Source organism: Hyperoodon ampullatus, assembly GCF_949752795.1.
Source record: "Hyperoodon ampullatus genome assembly, chromosome: 4".
NCBI lineage: Eukaryota > Metazoa > Chordata > Mammalia > Artiodactyla > Ziphiidae > Hyperoodon > Hyperoodon ampullatus.
In genome coordinates, this window is record NC_136917.1 from 14,130,101 (window position 1) to 14,146,924 (window position 16,824).

At 45.5% G+C, this 16,824-nt stretch overlaps 1 protein-coding gene across 1 annotated transcript in view; it reads left to right on the forward strand.

Moving 5' to 3' along the window:
* Positions 1–6,842: 6,842 nt before the first annotated feature.
* DOCK2 (dedicator of cytokinesis 2) overlaps positions 6,843–16,824 on the forward strand; it is a gene marked incomplete at both ends in the record, with an annotated part of 408,698 nt that continues 398,716 nt past the window's right edge. Inside the window, one exon of the mRNA XM_079702106.1 lies at positions 6,843–6,885. Within this exon, the coding sequence (XP_079558232.1) occupies positions 6,843–6,885 (43 nt within the window). The remainder of the gene's footprint in view (positions 6,886–16,824) is intronic.

Consider the following 16,824-nt stretch of genomic DNA (forward strand, 5'->3'; position numbering starts at 1 on the left):
TAGCTTATTTTGAGAGTTTGAGGCAGCCACAGTTGCTTGGGTAAAGCATCCTGGAAGTAACATGATGAAGAGATTGGAAGGAGGCAAAACTGGAGGCAAAGAGCTCAAGTCTGAGATTCAGATGAGGTGGATCTTGACAAGGTAGTGCTATGGAGCAGAGGGCAGATCTGAGAGCTGTTTTTGAGGTAAGCATTTGCAGTGAAAGGGAGGGTGAAGTGGAGGGTGATGATACCACTTGTAGGCAGTCATAATGGTTGACAGCTATAACAAAGAGTCTCACCCCTCTGGGCTCTGTTTACTTATTAACAGAAATGGGGATCATAATGGTGCCTACCTCATATGGCTACTTTGAGGATTAAATGAGATAATGCATGTAAAGTGTTAAATGAGGGATTGGCATGCAGTTAAGTGCTCAATAAGTGTTAGAAACCTTTTTTTCATCAGGAAACTGAGGCTTAGCAAGGTTAAGTAACTTCTCCAAGCTACACAGCTATGTAAGTGATGGAGTTGGGATTCTAGCATATCACCTGGAGCACAGAGTCTACTCACATCACCTGTTATGTAGAAAAGAAACAGGGGGATGACAGGTCTGTGGTGTGGCTGTGGTGATGAGCTTGGTTTCAAAATTGCAGACATTAATTTGGGGTGGGGAAGGGAGGTCCAGGAAGCAGTTGGACACATGAGTCTGGACCTCAGGAGGGGTCTTGGCCAGAGAAGTCCTTGTTTCCAAAATCATCTCTCAGAGTCTATGCAAATTTATAGTCATCAGTGGTGCACTACCTAATTGCCAGGTATCTGGCAGATGGTGTTTAATAAAATTGTGTGACCAAGATAATTGTAAATTCTTTAAGTGGTTTTAGTCACATTTTTATATTTGACCATCAATCTCTCTTGCCAAAATTTTTCCATGGTGCCATAGAATCACTATAATAAAAAGCCTATATATCAGAAATAGAAAAGCCATATCCTAGTCAGTATGAAGCTTAAAGATTTCTATATTATAAACCATTCCATTAAGAAGTTAACCTTGGGCTTCCCTGGTGGCGCAGTGGTTGAGAGTCCGCCTGCTGATGCAGGGGATACGGGTTCGTGCCCCGGTCTGGGAAGATCCCACATGCCGCAGAGCGGCTGGGCCCGTGAGCCATGGCCGCTGAGCCTGCGCGTCCGGAGCCTGTGCTCTGCAACGGGAGTGGCCGCAACAGTGAGAGGCCCGCGTACCGCAAAAAAAAAAAAAAAAAAAAAAAAAAAAAGAAGTTAACCTTCACTCAAAATAACTTTCTAAACTTCATCTCCTTCAACTACAAGCAGTTTTTCACCTCTTTTAATATGTTGAATAATTTGTTACTCTAACGTTATTTAAAAAACCCAGATTCCTGAGTCCCAAGCTGAATAGGGGGAAAATCTTCAGTATTCCTCAAGTCTCAACCTTATTTACCTTCTGGCATCACCACCTACCTTTGTCCCCCCACCAAGTACCTTATCACACTGTTGTTATGAACTTGTCTGCATGTATGTCAGAAATCTAAGATGAAAAAGCAAGCATCTTTTAGATCCCTCCCATGGGTTTATGAAGACAATAAAATTGTCTGTAGCAAGGGATGACAAACTATGGTTCATTGGCCAACTTTGACTCAACACCTGTTCTGGTATGGATGATGAACTAAGAATAGTTTTTACATTTTTAAAAGGTTGAAAAGAATTCAAAAGAAGAAAAATATTTCATGACATGTGAAAATTATATGAAATGCAAATTTTATTGTCCATAAATGAATAAAGTTTTATTGGAATACAGCCATGCTCATCATTTACATATCATCTATAGTGGCTTTCACGCTACAGTGGCAGAGTTGAGTACTTGCAACAAAGATGGGCTATGGATGGTGCTCTCATTACTTTGCAGTGCTGTTTAGCAACCTGCAGATCTCAGGGATGTGGTTATAGTGCCACCTGTTTCAAGTACCATGCACATCACTATACAGAAACACTTTTTAAATTTTGTTTTATTTTATTAACCAGCACAATAGCCATCATGTCAAAACAAAACAAAACAAGAGAATAGTGGGATCCAAATGTCTTGCTTTTAAGTCACAGTGGAGTGTGGATTATTTTGTTATAGGATGAGACAGGAAAGCATCATCTTTGTTGTATAGTGACACTACAACTGTGCTAAAAGAATATGGTCTAACAGAGTAAACCCTCATCACAACATTCCCAACTGCAAGAAAGGAGTTGCCAGAAAAATTAGAAAATTTAAAACAGAATATCTCATAATAGCACAATTTCTTCATTACAAATAAAAAATGAAAATGAGACTGTACCTAATGTTAAGTGCCCTGGTGGCTCATTTATTAACCAGACAAGGAAAGATATTTATTGATGGTGAGTTGATTAAAATATTTTTGATGGTAGCAGCAGATGAAATGTGTCTAGAGAAAATAAAACAGTTAAGGCTATTAGCCTTTTGGTGACAATCGTTGTTTGAAGAGTTGAGAACACAGGGAGCAACATCAATAATCAATTTAAAACCATGGCAGATGATTTCTAGTGGTTTTCCTTGGCTCTTGACAAGTTGGTGTTACCAGTACAGCTCAGTTGTTTATTTGGCAAGTCCATGCTGAGTCTGAAGTCAATGAAGAGTCAACCTTTATGAATAATCCATATGTAAAAACTATGGTCAAAACTATTTTCAAAGAAAATGAGGAAACACTAATTCAGTGTAACCTGAAGTGGAATCCGCTAAGATGTGTTACAACTGTTGATGATAAAAATATGTGTGGAGCAGGAAAAGGCTTTTTGGACAAATTTACAAAGGTTGTGAAAATGTAAAGTGTTTAAATCCTTTACTAATTTATTGTAATATTCATCAGAAGGTACTTTGTGGAAAATATTTGAATCTACTCTATGTTATTGAACCAGTTGTGTCAAAGGTGATCATTATGTCTCCTGGACTTAACCATTGTCTGTTTTGTGAACTTTTTTCAGAATAGCTGAATATTCTGACTTGCCCTGTCAACTACACAGCAGTTTGATGGCTTAACAGATAAGTTATCTGTGACTTTTTGAGCCCAGGATTGAGATTTCTTAACAAAAACAGCCCTCAACCACTGTTATTCAGCCACTATTATTGAACACTGGATGACGGGAAATTAGCTTCTGCTGCAGACGTCGTAATGTTTCTTAATGGATTCAACCAAAATGACAAAGCAAAACAATGGTTACCTGCAGAAAACTGCGATAAAGTCATTTTGATGACAATGTTTAAATCACAAGCAAGATCAAGCAGCCTAAGAAACTTCCTGTGTTGTCAAAAATTAAAACGGAAAGTGAGATCTCCATTCCTACAAAAATTTCAATGAACATATTTTCCAGGCTCAAACTATAGTTCCAGCAGTGTTTTCAGACCTCAATACAAGTGTAAAAGTAATTTTTTTTTTTTTTTTTTTTGCGGTACGCGGGCCTCTCACTGTTGTGGCCTCTTCCATTGCGGAGCACAGGCTCCGGACGCGCAGGCTCAGCGGCCATGGCTCACGGGCCCAGCCGCTCCACGGCATGTGGGATCTTCCTGGACCGGGGCACGAGCCCGTGTCCCCTGCATCGGCAGGCGGACTCTCAACCACTGCAACACCAAGGAAGCCCTGTAAAAGTAATTTTTAAATTTTAAATCCATTTAACTGTGCAATTGAAGGGTTTCCATTCAGCAATTCCACATCCAGCAATATAATAAATGGTGTGCTAAAAGGCAAACATCAAGAGAATGTTTAATAGAATTTTATAACTGCCTTCTGAGCAATGAAAATGCTTAACAAAAGCTTATGTACATGGGGCTTCCCTGGTGACGCAGTGGTTGAGAGTCCACCTGCCAATGCAGGGTACACGGGTTCGTGCCCCAGTCCAGGAAGACCTCACAAGCCGCAGAGTGGCTGAGCCCCGTGAGCCATGGCCGCTGAGCCTGCGCGTCCGGAGCCTGTGCTCCACAACAGGAGAGGCCACAACAATGAGAGGCCCGCGTACAGCAAAAAAAAAAAGCTTATGTACATGGGTTGATATCAGTCTTTGACAGTACTTTAAGATTTTCAGCCAACTGCAAGAGTTAGTCAGCTATAAAATTTAAAGAGCACACAGTTCACACAAGACCATCCTCACTTCTGACACTAACTGCAAGTTTGGAGGAGTTCCCAAAACTACCTTTAGTGTCAGTAATTCCCTAGAAGGATTTGCAGAACTCGTTGAAATTGTTACTCTCATTTACCATCTGTGACTGGTAAAGGATGAAGATTTAATGCAGCCAAGGGGAGATGTACATGGCAGAGTCCAGGGAAGGGCCATACATTTTTGTTGTCCTCTCCACATGGGGTCAGGATGCTTTATTTTCACTGCATCAGTGTGTGACCGTATGTGTAGAATATTGCCAACTAGCAAAGCTCACCCAAACCTTGGTGTCCAGAGATTCTGTTGGGGCTCTATCATGTAGGCAAGGCTTTCCCCCCATGATTGCCCCCATGGTTGATCTCAACCATCAGGGCAACTGATGCCATGTGGCCCAAAGCCTCACGTACATCACATTATTGGTCTTTCTGACATGGTCAGCCCCCACCCTAAATCGTAATTTTTTTTTTTTTTTCGGTACGCGGGCCTCTCAGTGTTGTGGCCTCTCCCGTTGCAGAGCACAGGCTCCGGACGCGCAGGCTCAGCGGCCATGGCTCACAGGCCTAGCCGCTCCGCGGCCTGTGGGATCTTCCCGGATCCCACGAACCCGTGTGCCCTGCATCAGCAGGCGGACTCTCAACCACTGCGCCACCAGGAAAACCCCTAAATCATATTTTTAGATTGCCCAGTGTGACCCAAGTTTCCCAGGCAAACCATGACATTCCAAGAGATCACTTTCCAAAGCTGAGGACAAATACCTGGCCATTTTTGGGGCAAGGTTAATTCTTTACTACACACCACCTGTGGGGAAAGCCATTTTCAAAGATGAAATGCAAAATGTCATTACATATCACCATTAACAGATGAATAGTTGCCATCAATTTTGATCAGAGAGAACACTAACTTTGGACTCTAATGGGGTGAAATGTGATCTAACGGACAATTTATTTTTCTCATTAGTAGACCTGTATCACAAAAGAATATACTCAATTATTAATGTCAGATTTTGAAATTTATCAATAAAAATTGTGGAAGCTTGTTTTCTGTCTGTTACATAAGTAACTACATAATATCCTTGATTTTGCCTGTTGGCCTGCAAAGACTGCAATATTTACTATCTAATCTTTTACAGAAAATTTGCCAACCTCTGGTGTTTAGTCCAGTTTGTAATACTGCTCTGATGGTTAGTTTTGTGAGTCAGCTTGGTGAGACTATAGACCCTAATTATTCAACCAAACAACAATCTAGGTGTCGTTGTGGAAGTAGTTTGTAGATGTAATTAGCATCTACAACCAGTTGATGTTAAGTGAAGGAGATTATCTTCAACAGTCTGAGGAGGCGGGATCCAATCAGTTAGAGGTCCTTGACTGTACTTTCCTTGAAAAAAGAAGAAATTCTACCTGGGGACAGCAGCTTCAGCTCCTGCCTGAGAGTTTCCAGCCTGCACTCCCTAGAGGCCCGTCGTATGCATTTCAGACTTACCTAGCCAGCTCCACTTACATAAGCCAATTCCTTGCAATCAATCAATCAGTCAGTCAGTGGACACACATCTATGTCCTACTGGTTCTGTTTCCCTGGTGGAATCCTGACAGATTCAACTGCTCTCTATAAAAAATACTACCCAATTTGTGCTGCTAGACAACCAAAAAGGAAATAACTTTAGATAAAGTGAAATTAATAGCTTGCCATAGCTGCCTGTCAGCTGTGGTATTGCCTAATCTATCTTATTGACTCTCTAGTGCAAATCAGAAAAGGGCTGTGAGAGTTATGAATAAAGAAAATTCAGGAAGACTTTAATTCAGTCTTATCACTGTGGTTCAAAGAGATATTTTTGCTTCTCAATAGAGTCTATTCCCAGAGCATTTTCTGAGAAATGTCTCCATTAGCCTTTACTCTAGGACTCATTTCCCAGGGTCCACTGTTGCTGGCTATTAGAGCACCCTTGACTTCCCGGCATTGTTGATAAATTCTGTGCTTGTATATTTTCAGAGGAGAGTTTCCTGAGCTTTTATCAAATTTTCAAATGGGTCGTGGCACCAAAAGGATACAACTCCAAATGACCTCCCCTCCAGGTGGATGTTTAACTCATATAACTACTGCATGTAATATCTCCTCTAGTCGTCACAGTAACTCCTGGATGTCACCAGCTGCAGGTTTTGTCTTCTCTACTTCTAGCAGTAATCATTATGAGGTAGGTACCAGTATCCCATTTTACAGATGAAAAACACTGAAGCTTAGAAAAATGAAGTAATTTGCCCTAGTTGCATAGCTGTAAAGCATCAGAGACTGGATTTGAACCCACATCTGACACTAAAGCTCCTGCTAGGTGGGAGGGAACTCGGTTTAATCACTAGGCTCAGTTACCAGGGAACTTCCTGCACTTGCGATGGCCTGGGTGACGCCAGGTATCTGCTTGGCCTCTGCCAGCTTGCCTGAGCAGGAGACAAGTTGGAGGTGGCCCCTAAGCTTTGTGGGGGCTTTCTAACCCCTAGCCTTCTACTGTGCCCCTGTCCAAAGGGAGGGAGGAAGAGGAGGAGGAGCGGGTCACCCTGGGGAGGGGAGGGCGGGCCCTGAGAGGGAGTTTGAAAAGAGGAAGGAAGTGGGGCCCAGCAGAACGCCTAGCCACCCCCTGGCTGCTTCCCCACAGGACGACGCGAGGTGCCTGCAGCCGCCCCCACCCCCACCCCGGCCAAGCCATGGCCCCCTGGCGCAAAACTGACAAGGAGCGACATGGAGTTGGTAGGTGTGGGCATGGGGTCCTCAACAGGGAGAAGGGCAGGTGGCCGGAGAACCGCAGAGGAAGAGGCTGGGGAGCCGGTGGCGCGGACGTGGGCTCAGAGCACTGACTCAAGCTTTGAGGGTGCAGCGGCTCCCTCAGCCTGCTGTGGCACCAGTTGGGTAGGAAAAGGGAGGCAGGGGGAGACGAAGGTGGGTGCCCTGCCCGGCAGGCTACGCCCAGCCCGCTTCCTCTCCTGCTGCCGCCACAGGGCTACCCTCTTTCTCCAAACGCTTTATGCATTGCCTAGACAGGCTCCAGCAGACCTCTTAGCAGCCTGGCTCTGCATCAGGCTCCTGGCATTGCAAGGACTCCTTCACCCCATCTGGAGACTTGACCTCTTGGAGGGAGCATCATTCTCTCCCTTGGCTGAGCCTGGCCTGGTCCAACATGCCTCCCTCCCCCGCTGCCCAAAGCGACACCCATCTGCTTGCTTCCCCTGCCTGTTCTTCCTGGGTCAGATGACCCTTATTTGTCAGAGCGTCCAGAGGGCTGTGCAAGGTGGGGGCGTAGGGCTGGAGGGCAAGACCCTTCACTCAGCCCCAGAGAGCCCCTGGGGAGAAAGGCAGTTCTTTCCTGGGTTATAGGGGCATATCCAAGAAGCCAGCCTCATCAGCTTCAGCCATCTAAGCTCCCAGAGGCCTCTGCCTCAAGCTCAGGGCCGGAAGTGGTGGCTGGGGGAAGGGAGGCTTCAGGTACTAGGACTCTTTCTACTAAGTGGCACCCATGGTGCAATCCCCATAGATTCACTGTGGTTTTCAAATAAGTGTGAATTTAAAAACCACTCTGTGGCTTGCTACACAGGCAGATACCAGATACCACCCTCAGAGATAAGGATTGAACAGGTCAGATGTTGGAAGACCCAAGGGCCAAGAGTAGGGAATGATGTAGGGAATCCCAAGGCCACTGCTGGAGAAACATAGTCCTGGAGGGCTCAACACTTATTCATTCACTTACTAGGCTCCAAGCACTGTGGAGTGTTTAAAGATGAATGGTCCCTATCCAAAGAGCAAATAATATTCCATACCCTGAAGGAGGCTCAGTTTCTCAGTTTCTCCACCTATATTGAACTAGACTCAGTAACTTTTGAACTTTAAAGCTTCTCTAACTCTGGCCCTTCCAGGCTGAAACACCGCTCAGGTGAAGATGGGGACTGATAAATGGAGCAGACCATTATAGGTGGAGGGACCGATGTGGTCTAGGAGATGAAAGCTGGACATGAAGGTACTATCCAGGGAAAAAAGAGCATATCCAGCAAAGAAGAGTGGTAGCTCTTTTCGCCTTGAGGGGAGGGTGCATTGAAGGGAATGATGATGCTCAAAGTAAGTTGGAGCCACATTTTGGAACGCTCTGAATGCCAGGCTAAGAAGTTGAGACTTTTTCCATCTAGGCAATTGGGAGCCATAGAGGGCTTCTGAGCAGGGGAGGGACATGAAATTTGTACTGAAGCCAGTGTGGAGGGAGGCTGGGTGGACAGAAGAGCAAAGGCGCCTGGGTGGCAGACAGGGATGGTATTGGTGGTCCAGGATAACGAGGGCAGTTCATGGGGGCAGTTAAGTGTGGCGGAAGAGTCCCACCCTCTGGCCGAAGGGCTGTAGTGTGTTCCTGCTGTGTAGGCCCTGTGCTGTGGTGTGAAGCTCATGGGCTCTGGTGCCTGCTCTTGGATTCCATCTTCCAATGTTTCCCAGCCTTGTGAGCTAGACAAGTTACTTACTCTCTCCAGGCCTCAGTTTCCTTGTCTGTGTATTGGGAGTAATAACAGCACCTGCTTCCCAGGGTTGTGGGGAGACTGAATGATAATAATCCGTATAAAGTGCCTGGAATGCCAATCGTACAAATCCTCACTAAATGTTATTAATTATTATTTTTAGCCTTTATTCTCTGCTTAGGAGCCCAGTTCAGGACATGACATCACAGGATGGGAGGGGGCTACTGAATGAAGTAAGATTTTCACCCTCCTTTGCTGAGGAAATCCCACCTATGTGCTCAGAGACTAGGAACTCTGTTAGGCTCTAGGCCCAGGGGATTCTTCTGATGGTATAACTGAGAGTTTTCACGCCTACCTGTGAAAATTCTGTTTGGGGCTGGGAGTCAGAAGGTGTATGACCCTTTAGGGGGCCATAGAGCACTTGGTAGGTGTCTACTTATCAAAGGATCTCTTTTTCTCTGCAGATGAATGTCAGAGGTGAGGAAGGTAATCTCCAACCCTCCTCTGTAGACTCCAGGTAGATGGAAGGGAAGGGCACGGCTTAGGTTATGATGAGACAGGCGCCTGGGGTCACCCAGCAGAAAGAACCGTGGCCTGAGAGTAAGGAGTCTGGGTTCTAGTTCTGACACTATCATTTTTGCAGGCAGGTCTGTGCTCTAGTTTCCTCACTGTCAGTCTAGGTATTAATACTTTTGTCTTTCAAGACGTTCTTTTAGAAGAGTATCTGAGATAATGAGTATGGGGGCTTGGAGGAAAAGGAAGAGCTAGAGCCATGTAAGGATTAGGGGGGTCCTTGGAACACCTCCAGAGTCCCAGGCAGCCTAACACAGGAGAACCTGAGCTTTGCTTTCCCATTTGGTTTCCTCTTCCTCTGGCCTAGCTGACGAGGGCTACTGGCGTCTGTTTTTCTGGGGGGCTGGCTTTTCTGGGGACAGCTTCATCACCAGAACCGCTTGGCTGCTTTCTCATCTTACTGTCTGGTGAGCAGCCAGGGTGAGCCTCATGTAGATCCCTGGCCAGGTTCTTTTTTCACTTCCTTGATGGAGCTTTAAAATGTGATCCATTAGAGTTCCAGAGAGGACCCTTGGGTAGAAGTGGGTAAGAGTTTCCACAAACAAGACAGTGTACTATGAAGAAAAGACACAGCCTCTGCCCTTGAGGAGATATGGGTAAGGTTAGAAGCTTGGGCTGTCAATTCAAATCTGGTCCTGTTTCCTCATCTTTCCTCATTACTCCTACTTTATGTAGGAGTAATCATGATAATATGGATCTCATGAGATCATTGTGAGGATTGAACGGGGTAATGCATGAAAAGCATTAGTAATGAGGCTGGTCAATGCAAGTTAGTGACTGAGGTCAAGGGGCGTACCTAATAGGTACGGAGCCGAGAGAGACAGGTAATGTGCCCTAATGCCAGGTTCAGGACAGTCATGCCTTATAAGAATAAGTGTAGTAATTTATGGTTTACAAGACCCATTTCATGCAGTATCTTTGTCTGGCTTCAGAACAGCCATGTGAGGCAGCATATTATTATTCTCATTTTACAGGCTAAGAGTTCCATAGTTCACATAACTTGGAAGTACTTGGGCTGGGCCTTAAATTCAGTTGTCTTCAGACACCAGACCCTTTGCACAACACTAGAAGGGAATCTGGGAGGAGGAACATCATAGACAAAGGCAGGAGGTTGGAATGGGTGTGGCTTTTGGGTCGATAGTCTGCTTTGGTTTTAGTGGATATTTGTAGAAATAAAAAATAGTTGGAGAGGTAGATTATGGTCAGGTTGTGAAGGGCTTTGAGTACCAAGCTTATAAGTTTGGACTTCATTTTGTGAGCAGTGGAGTTTTTGAGCAGGTGTGTCACCTGTAAGAAGATAATTTAATCACTTGGGAAGGGGGCAGGGGTTAGACATAGAGTGGAACAGCAGTGGGTGACAGTTTACCTATCTACTGACTGCCTCATTAGTTAATCCCGCAGGAGTCCCCTTATAATTAACATTTTCCTTTGGCTTTTACTATCTTAATCCTCTCTGCCTGAGACTCTTGTCATTGGTCAGAGCTTTATCCTTGGAGGAGACAATGGAAGACAGAAAAGGAGGAGGTAGAAAGAGCAAGTAACAGTATCAGTTAGGGATAAGTATGACTACAGGTGACAGAAAACGTCCAAAGTAGTGGCTTAACCAAGCTAGAAGCTTATTTGCCTTTCATGTAGAAAGCCCAGAAATGGTCCCTGAAGAGGCGGTAGCGTGGCTCTTTCTGTCTCCTGCACGGCTTCCTTGGCACGAGGCTTCTGCCTTTTGAACCAAACTGGCTGCTTAAGCCTCTGTTGTCAGGTCCACTTTCCAGCCAGCAAGAAGGATGAAGGGAACAAGAAGGGCATGACACTGCTCATTAAGGACACTTACTTGAAGGCCCACTGGACACTTCCTCTTGTATCCTCTTGGCTGAAAACCTAATCACATGACTGAACCTAGCTGCAGTGGAACCTGGAAGTGTAGTCTGCAATGTAAGCAGCCATGCACCCAGCTAAAACTCCAGTGTTGCATTCCTGAGGAAGGAGGGGAATAGGATATTAGGGATGATATTTTAGTTTTCTCAGGCAGCCATAACAAAATACCAGAGACCGGGTGGCTTAAGTAACAGAAGTTATTTTCTCACAGTTCTGGAGGCTGGAGTTCCGAGTCCAAGGTGCTAGTAAGTTGATTTCTCCTGAGGCCTCCTAGGCCTGCAGACAACTGCCTTCTCCTTGCTTTGTCCTCATATGGTCTTCTCTCTGTGCATGCTCACCTCCTGTGTCTTCTCCTCTTCTTAGAAGGACACAAGTCCTGTTGGATTAGGGCCCCACCCTAACGGCTTCATTTTAATTTAATCACATCCTTACAGACCTGATCCAAATATGGAGCTTCAACGTGTGAATTTGGAGCAGTAGTGAGGACAACAGCTGGGTTCCTAACAGTTGACCTGTGGTCTGTGGTATGATATTTAGGGATTGTAAAAGAAGCCTTCAAGGCAGGGGTTCTCAGAGGATGAGTGCAGAAGAAAGGTTTGTTTACCCTGAAGCTGGGCCTGCTGGGTAGATTTGTGTAGGGGCTTCAGTTATGCTCAGAAACCTCTTCTCCACGCAGATCATCTCGAGTTATGGTTGTGTATCTATGTGTGGTGCTGGGGAGTTACCGCTTGGTTCCTTCGGAGGGCTGTGAGGGACAATCTAATCTGTCCCGTGTCTCTCCCCTAGCTTCGAGTGGCTTGCTGGCTGGCAATCTTTGGTGTCCCATGGCTTAGTAGAAGTATCACCCCAGTCTCTGCCTCTGTCTTCACGTGGCGTTCTTCCTGTGTGTGTGTCTCTTTCCAAATTTTCCGTTTTAATAAGAACACCAGTCATGTTGGGTGAGGGCCCACCCTGATGACCTCATTTGAACTTTATTACCTCTGAAAAGACTGTCTCCAAATAAGGCTGCATTCTGAGGTGCTGGGAGTTAGGAATATAACATATCTTTTGTTTTGTGGGGTGGGGCACAATTCAAATCATAACAGGCTCTGCAAAAGTTGAGAAGGGGTCTGTTTCACATCTTGATTGGGGAATACGGATGAGTTCGAGACCTCTCCCTGGTCCAGGGATGCAGGTGATGCTGTTTGCTGGGCAGATCTGGTCCATACTGAGATGGACAGATTTGGAGTGCGCAGTGGGTGATTGAGTCCCTTGCAGCACAGACTCTTATTACAAGGAACAAAATCCACTTAAAGTAGTTCAGTTAAAAGGTATGTGGTGTGTAGCTGTATGTGAGGAGGCAAGTGGTGTGTTTTAAGCATCAAAGAGAATCAAACAAATCCAGGAAACATGAGCAACAGCCCTCTGGAAAGCCCTGGTCTGAGGAGACTGGAAAACTCTGCCTGTCTTCTCATGGCTTCCCAGCTGCTGTAAACTTATGAGCTTTGTTCTCCTTTCTCTTCTCCTCTTCATAACTTTTCATATTCTGAGAACACCACAGTGGTGGCCCCAGCATGCCACCTACCTCAACCTGGCATGACTTTGCAGTGCCAGCACCCTCTGAATCCTCTCTCTGTGTTTATTTGTTCAAAGTCCTGAGAAGATCTGAGTGGACTGACTCACCTTTTCAATAAAGGCCCCCAGGTCAGAGGTCATCACCAGGCTAAGAATGGGCCCCACTCTGAGCCAGGGTGCTGCCTTTTCCAATATGCTATGGTTATGGGGTGGAGTCATGAGGATCGCAGGAGTTGTGGATGGGGACAGATTCTTGGAGTAGGAGGCATGAGTCAAACATGCATCCCAAACACACCCAGGGCAGAACTCTACTACAGAGGGACCACTTATACTGCTCTTGTTGCCAGAGTTAATAGCTAAGGAGGAGAGATAGAGACCATCATTTACTCACCAACTTGTTCACTCATTCACTCATTCATTCTTCATTTATTTCTTAAATATTTATTGGGCATTTCCCATGTGCTAGGCACTGCGCTAGACGGTGAGATTACTAGAATTTGGCCAGTATGGTTCCTACCCTTTTGGAGCTTATAGTCTAGTGGAGAAGACAAAAAGAAACGTGAAAAAATCAATAGGCATATCACTACAAATCGTGATATGTGCTCCTGTAATAAAAGAGTTTGTCTCATGAATGAGAGTATTGGAGGGAAGGAATCTTAAATAGGATGGTCTCAGAAGGCCTCTGAGGAGCAATGGGGAAAAGAATTGCAGAGGAAATGCTTAGAGGGATCTTAGTACGTGTATCTTGGCTATGGAGGCCAATTGTATCTTCGGGCTGGTCCCCGGAAGTTAGTCTGGTGCAACAAAAACACATGGATTGGAAATCTTATTCCTTCCTACCACCAATTCTTAGGTGCCTGGGCTGCCTACTTTCAGATGCTTCAGCAACTTGGGATTGTTTAGGAGTGCCTGCTGGACTGACTGTTTGAGTTCATTTAAGTAGATTGTCCTAATCCCTAGGTTTATGGGAACCATATTAGTTAGTGGCCATCTTGCCCCCAACCATATGTTTGAGTTTGAATGAGCCTTGACAGACTGTGTTTGCTAAGCTCTGCTTCCTCCTGAGTTCAGCATCCTTATACTGCTGCTATATTTTGAGACAGACAGTGTAGTCACCATACTATTCTGCTAATTTCTGGACCTTTGGACTTCTTTTTTTTTTTTTTTTTAAGCTTACAGGCCGTTAATATTCAGTTCCACATGGGTGCCACAGTCTGAGTTTTGCACCATATGTTCTGCAAATGGTGAATGCTAGTGCTTATTGCCACCCAACTCCAGAGGAATCTGTGTGGAGGCACCACAAATGTTCCTTTAATAGGCACTCTCTCCTTTTGTTCCACTTTCTTTAATTAGTGTGAGTTGAACAACAGTCAGGCTGAGTTTGTGAACATCTTAAGTCTTACTTGGTTTTTAGTTCTCCTTGGAAAAAGTCATCCATCCCTTGTCCTTCTGACCCCACTAGGACACTGTCAGCTTCTGCGCTGATTTAAAGCTGTGCAGGAGGGGAATGTGACTGGCAATGTGGACACTTTTCCAGACCCCTCTCCAGACATTGCCCCGGGGCACTCAGTGCTCCCCTGACAACACATGATCCCTTGGGTCAAATCCTAAACCAGGATGGTGAACGGGACCTAGGTGGGCCATGTGACTTGCATAGATGCCTCAGCGTCCAACACAGGGTCTGAACAGAGCCAATGCTGAGCAGGCATTCGTTGGGGTGGATTAAGTGCTAGCAATGTCAGGTCCCAAGGGCCCACGACTGCTGCAGCAAAGGGGCACACCTTGTGCCAGCTGGACACTGAGGATTTGCCCGGGAAGGGGGATTTTGCTGCTTGCCTCACTGGCGGTGGCGACAAGGTAGTTGTCTCAGGAAAAAGCGTTCCAGGAAGAATAAACAGCCAATGCAAATGTCCTGAGGAGGAAGCCTCTCTGATGTGTGGGAGGCCGCTGTGAATGGAGTGGAGTAACCCAGGGGCAGAACTGTAGGAAATGAGTTCTCTGAAGAGAGGTTGTGTTGAGTAGTGCCTGGTACATGTTATAAGGACGTTGGCTTTTACTCTGAATGGAAGCGGGTGGGGCACTGTAGGGTTTGAGAAGAATTGCAGAATGTTCTGTCTTATTTTTTTTTTAATTTGGTTTTTCACTGAAGTATAGTTGATTTACAATGTTATGTTAATTTCTGCTGTACAGCAAAGTGACTCAATTATACACACACACACACACATATATATTCTTTTCCATTATGGTTTATCCCTGGATATTGAATAAAGTTCCCTGTGCTCTACAGTAGGACCTTGTTGTTTATCCGTCCTATGTATAAGAGTTTGGATCTGCTAATCCCAAACTCCCAGTCCATCCCTCCCCTGCCCCCTCCCCCTTGGCAACCACTGTTCTGTCTTATTTTAAAAGAATTATTCTAGAAGTTTTATGGTTAGTAGATAGAGGGGAATTAAATGTGGAAGCAGAGAGGCCAGTACGGCAGTCACTACAATAACCAGGCGAGAAATGGTGGGGGACCCCCCAAGGATGCAGCAGTGGAGGAGGTGAGATGTGCTTAGCTGTGTGTGCTGTAGGTGGGCAAACGGGATTTTCCTCATGGATTGGACGTGGGTATGAAAGAAAGAAAGTAGTTAAGGGTGACACCATGGTTTGGTCTGAGCAGCTGGGAGAATGGAACTACCTACAGGACTTCCTTAGTTAGTCCCCTGATCTAAGTTGTCATCAACATTGTCATAAATAATAACATTGCCTCAACTGTTTTCAGTCCAGTCCATTTATAAAGCACTCGTGGTACCATGTTTAACCCTCACGGCCACCCTGAGAGATGGATACTTTTATCTTCATTTCAGAGATGAGGAAACTGAAGAGCAGAGAGCTTTAAGCTCTTGCTGAAATGTAGCCTCTTTCCAGTGGTTTTCCTACACCTCATCCCTGGAAGAAATGTCTTCTGCTTTATCAAAATCTTCATTTTTCACCTTGTCTTTTAGTTATGTGACTGCAGGTTGTCTCCCCCACTGGATGGCTTATTGTCTGACGGCAGAGCTCTGTTGGGGGTCGAATTTGATTCCATCTGGCTCTGTGGTACTAGAAGAAACATGGTAGGTTTCTGCTAGTACCACAGAAGGTACTAGCAGAAAAGATCATCATTATTGTAACGCGGGACCCTTGGGAATCCAAGCACTCTTCCTACAAAAACATGCACATGTGAAGTTTGGCATTACACCAAATGTTCCCTTGGGGGCGAAATTGTTCCCAGTTGAGAATCACTGTTTTAGAGAACTCATGGGAATCTCAACTTCCTTCTTGTTGGCTGGGAATGTCACCTTGGCTCACCTATGGCAACCTGTAAGGTTTCTGGGAGGATCCAGTAGGGGTCCTAAAGCACCTGGCAGGGGGCAGGTGTTAAATACACATCCACTAGTGAGAGGCAGTGTGGTGTAATGGTTGAGGGTGTATGTTCTGGAGCCAGCCTGCCTGGGGCGAAATCCTGGCTCACCACCTTCCTAGCTGTGTCACCCTGGGCTGTTCACTTCATCTCACACTACCTCAGTTTGCTCATCTGTAAAATAGAACTGACCATAATTGTACCCACCACAAGATTAAATAGGTGCTGGGATTAAATAGGTGACTGTAGGTAAAGTCATTGGAGAAGTGTCTGATACATAGAAAGTGTTCCTTAGAGGTTGTAATTCTTGTCCTCTCCTGGTCAGGGGAGGAACACCTCCTCCTCCTTGGTTCCCTCTGTCTGTGATTCTCCTGCCTCATCCACTGCTGACTTGCACCAGGTTTGAGCTCTGACCTCGCTGCCAGAAGCTTCTGCTGGGTCATCGCATTCACCCTCCCTGATGCAATGTCAGGATGTTTCCCTGGTACTGCGGCTGTCAACACCTTGTCCAGAGACTCTAGGCAAACTGCTTGTATATTTCAACGACTATGTTTCACTTGAATCCAAAGTGGACCTGCCGGCTAGTTCTGTTTCTACCTGGAGTGGAGACCATCCAAAGCCCAGTTCAGGGACTAGAGAAGTGAGCTTCAGGCAATTACATTCTTTTTCTCCAGTATTGTTTGTGTTCCTCTCATGTAGCTACTTGTACAAACTCTATGAACACTTGGTGTTTGCTGAAGCTTTTGTTTTGAAACACATCAGCAAGTGGCAGGGCCCCTGATGAGGTACGAATCCATCCTGAAGGGTCAC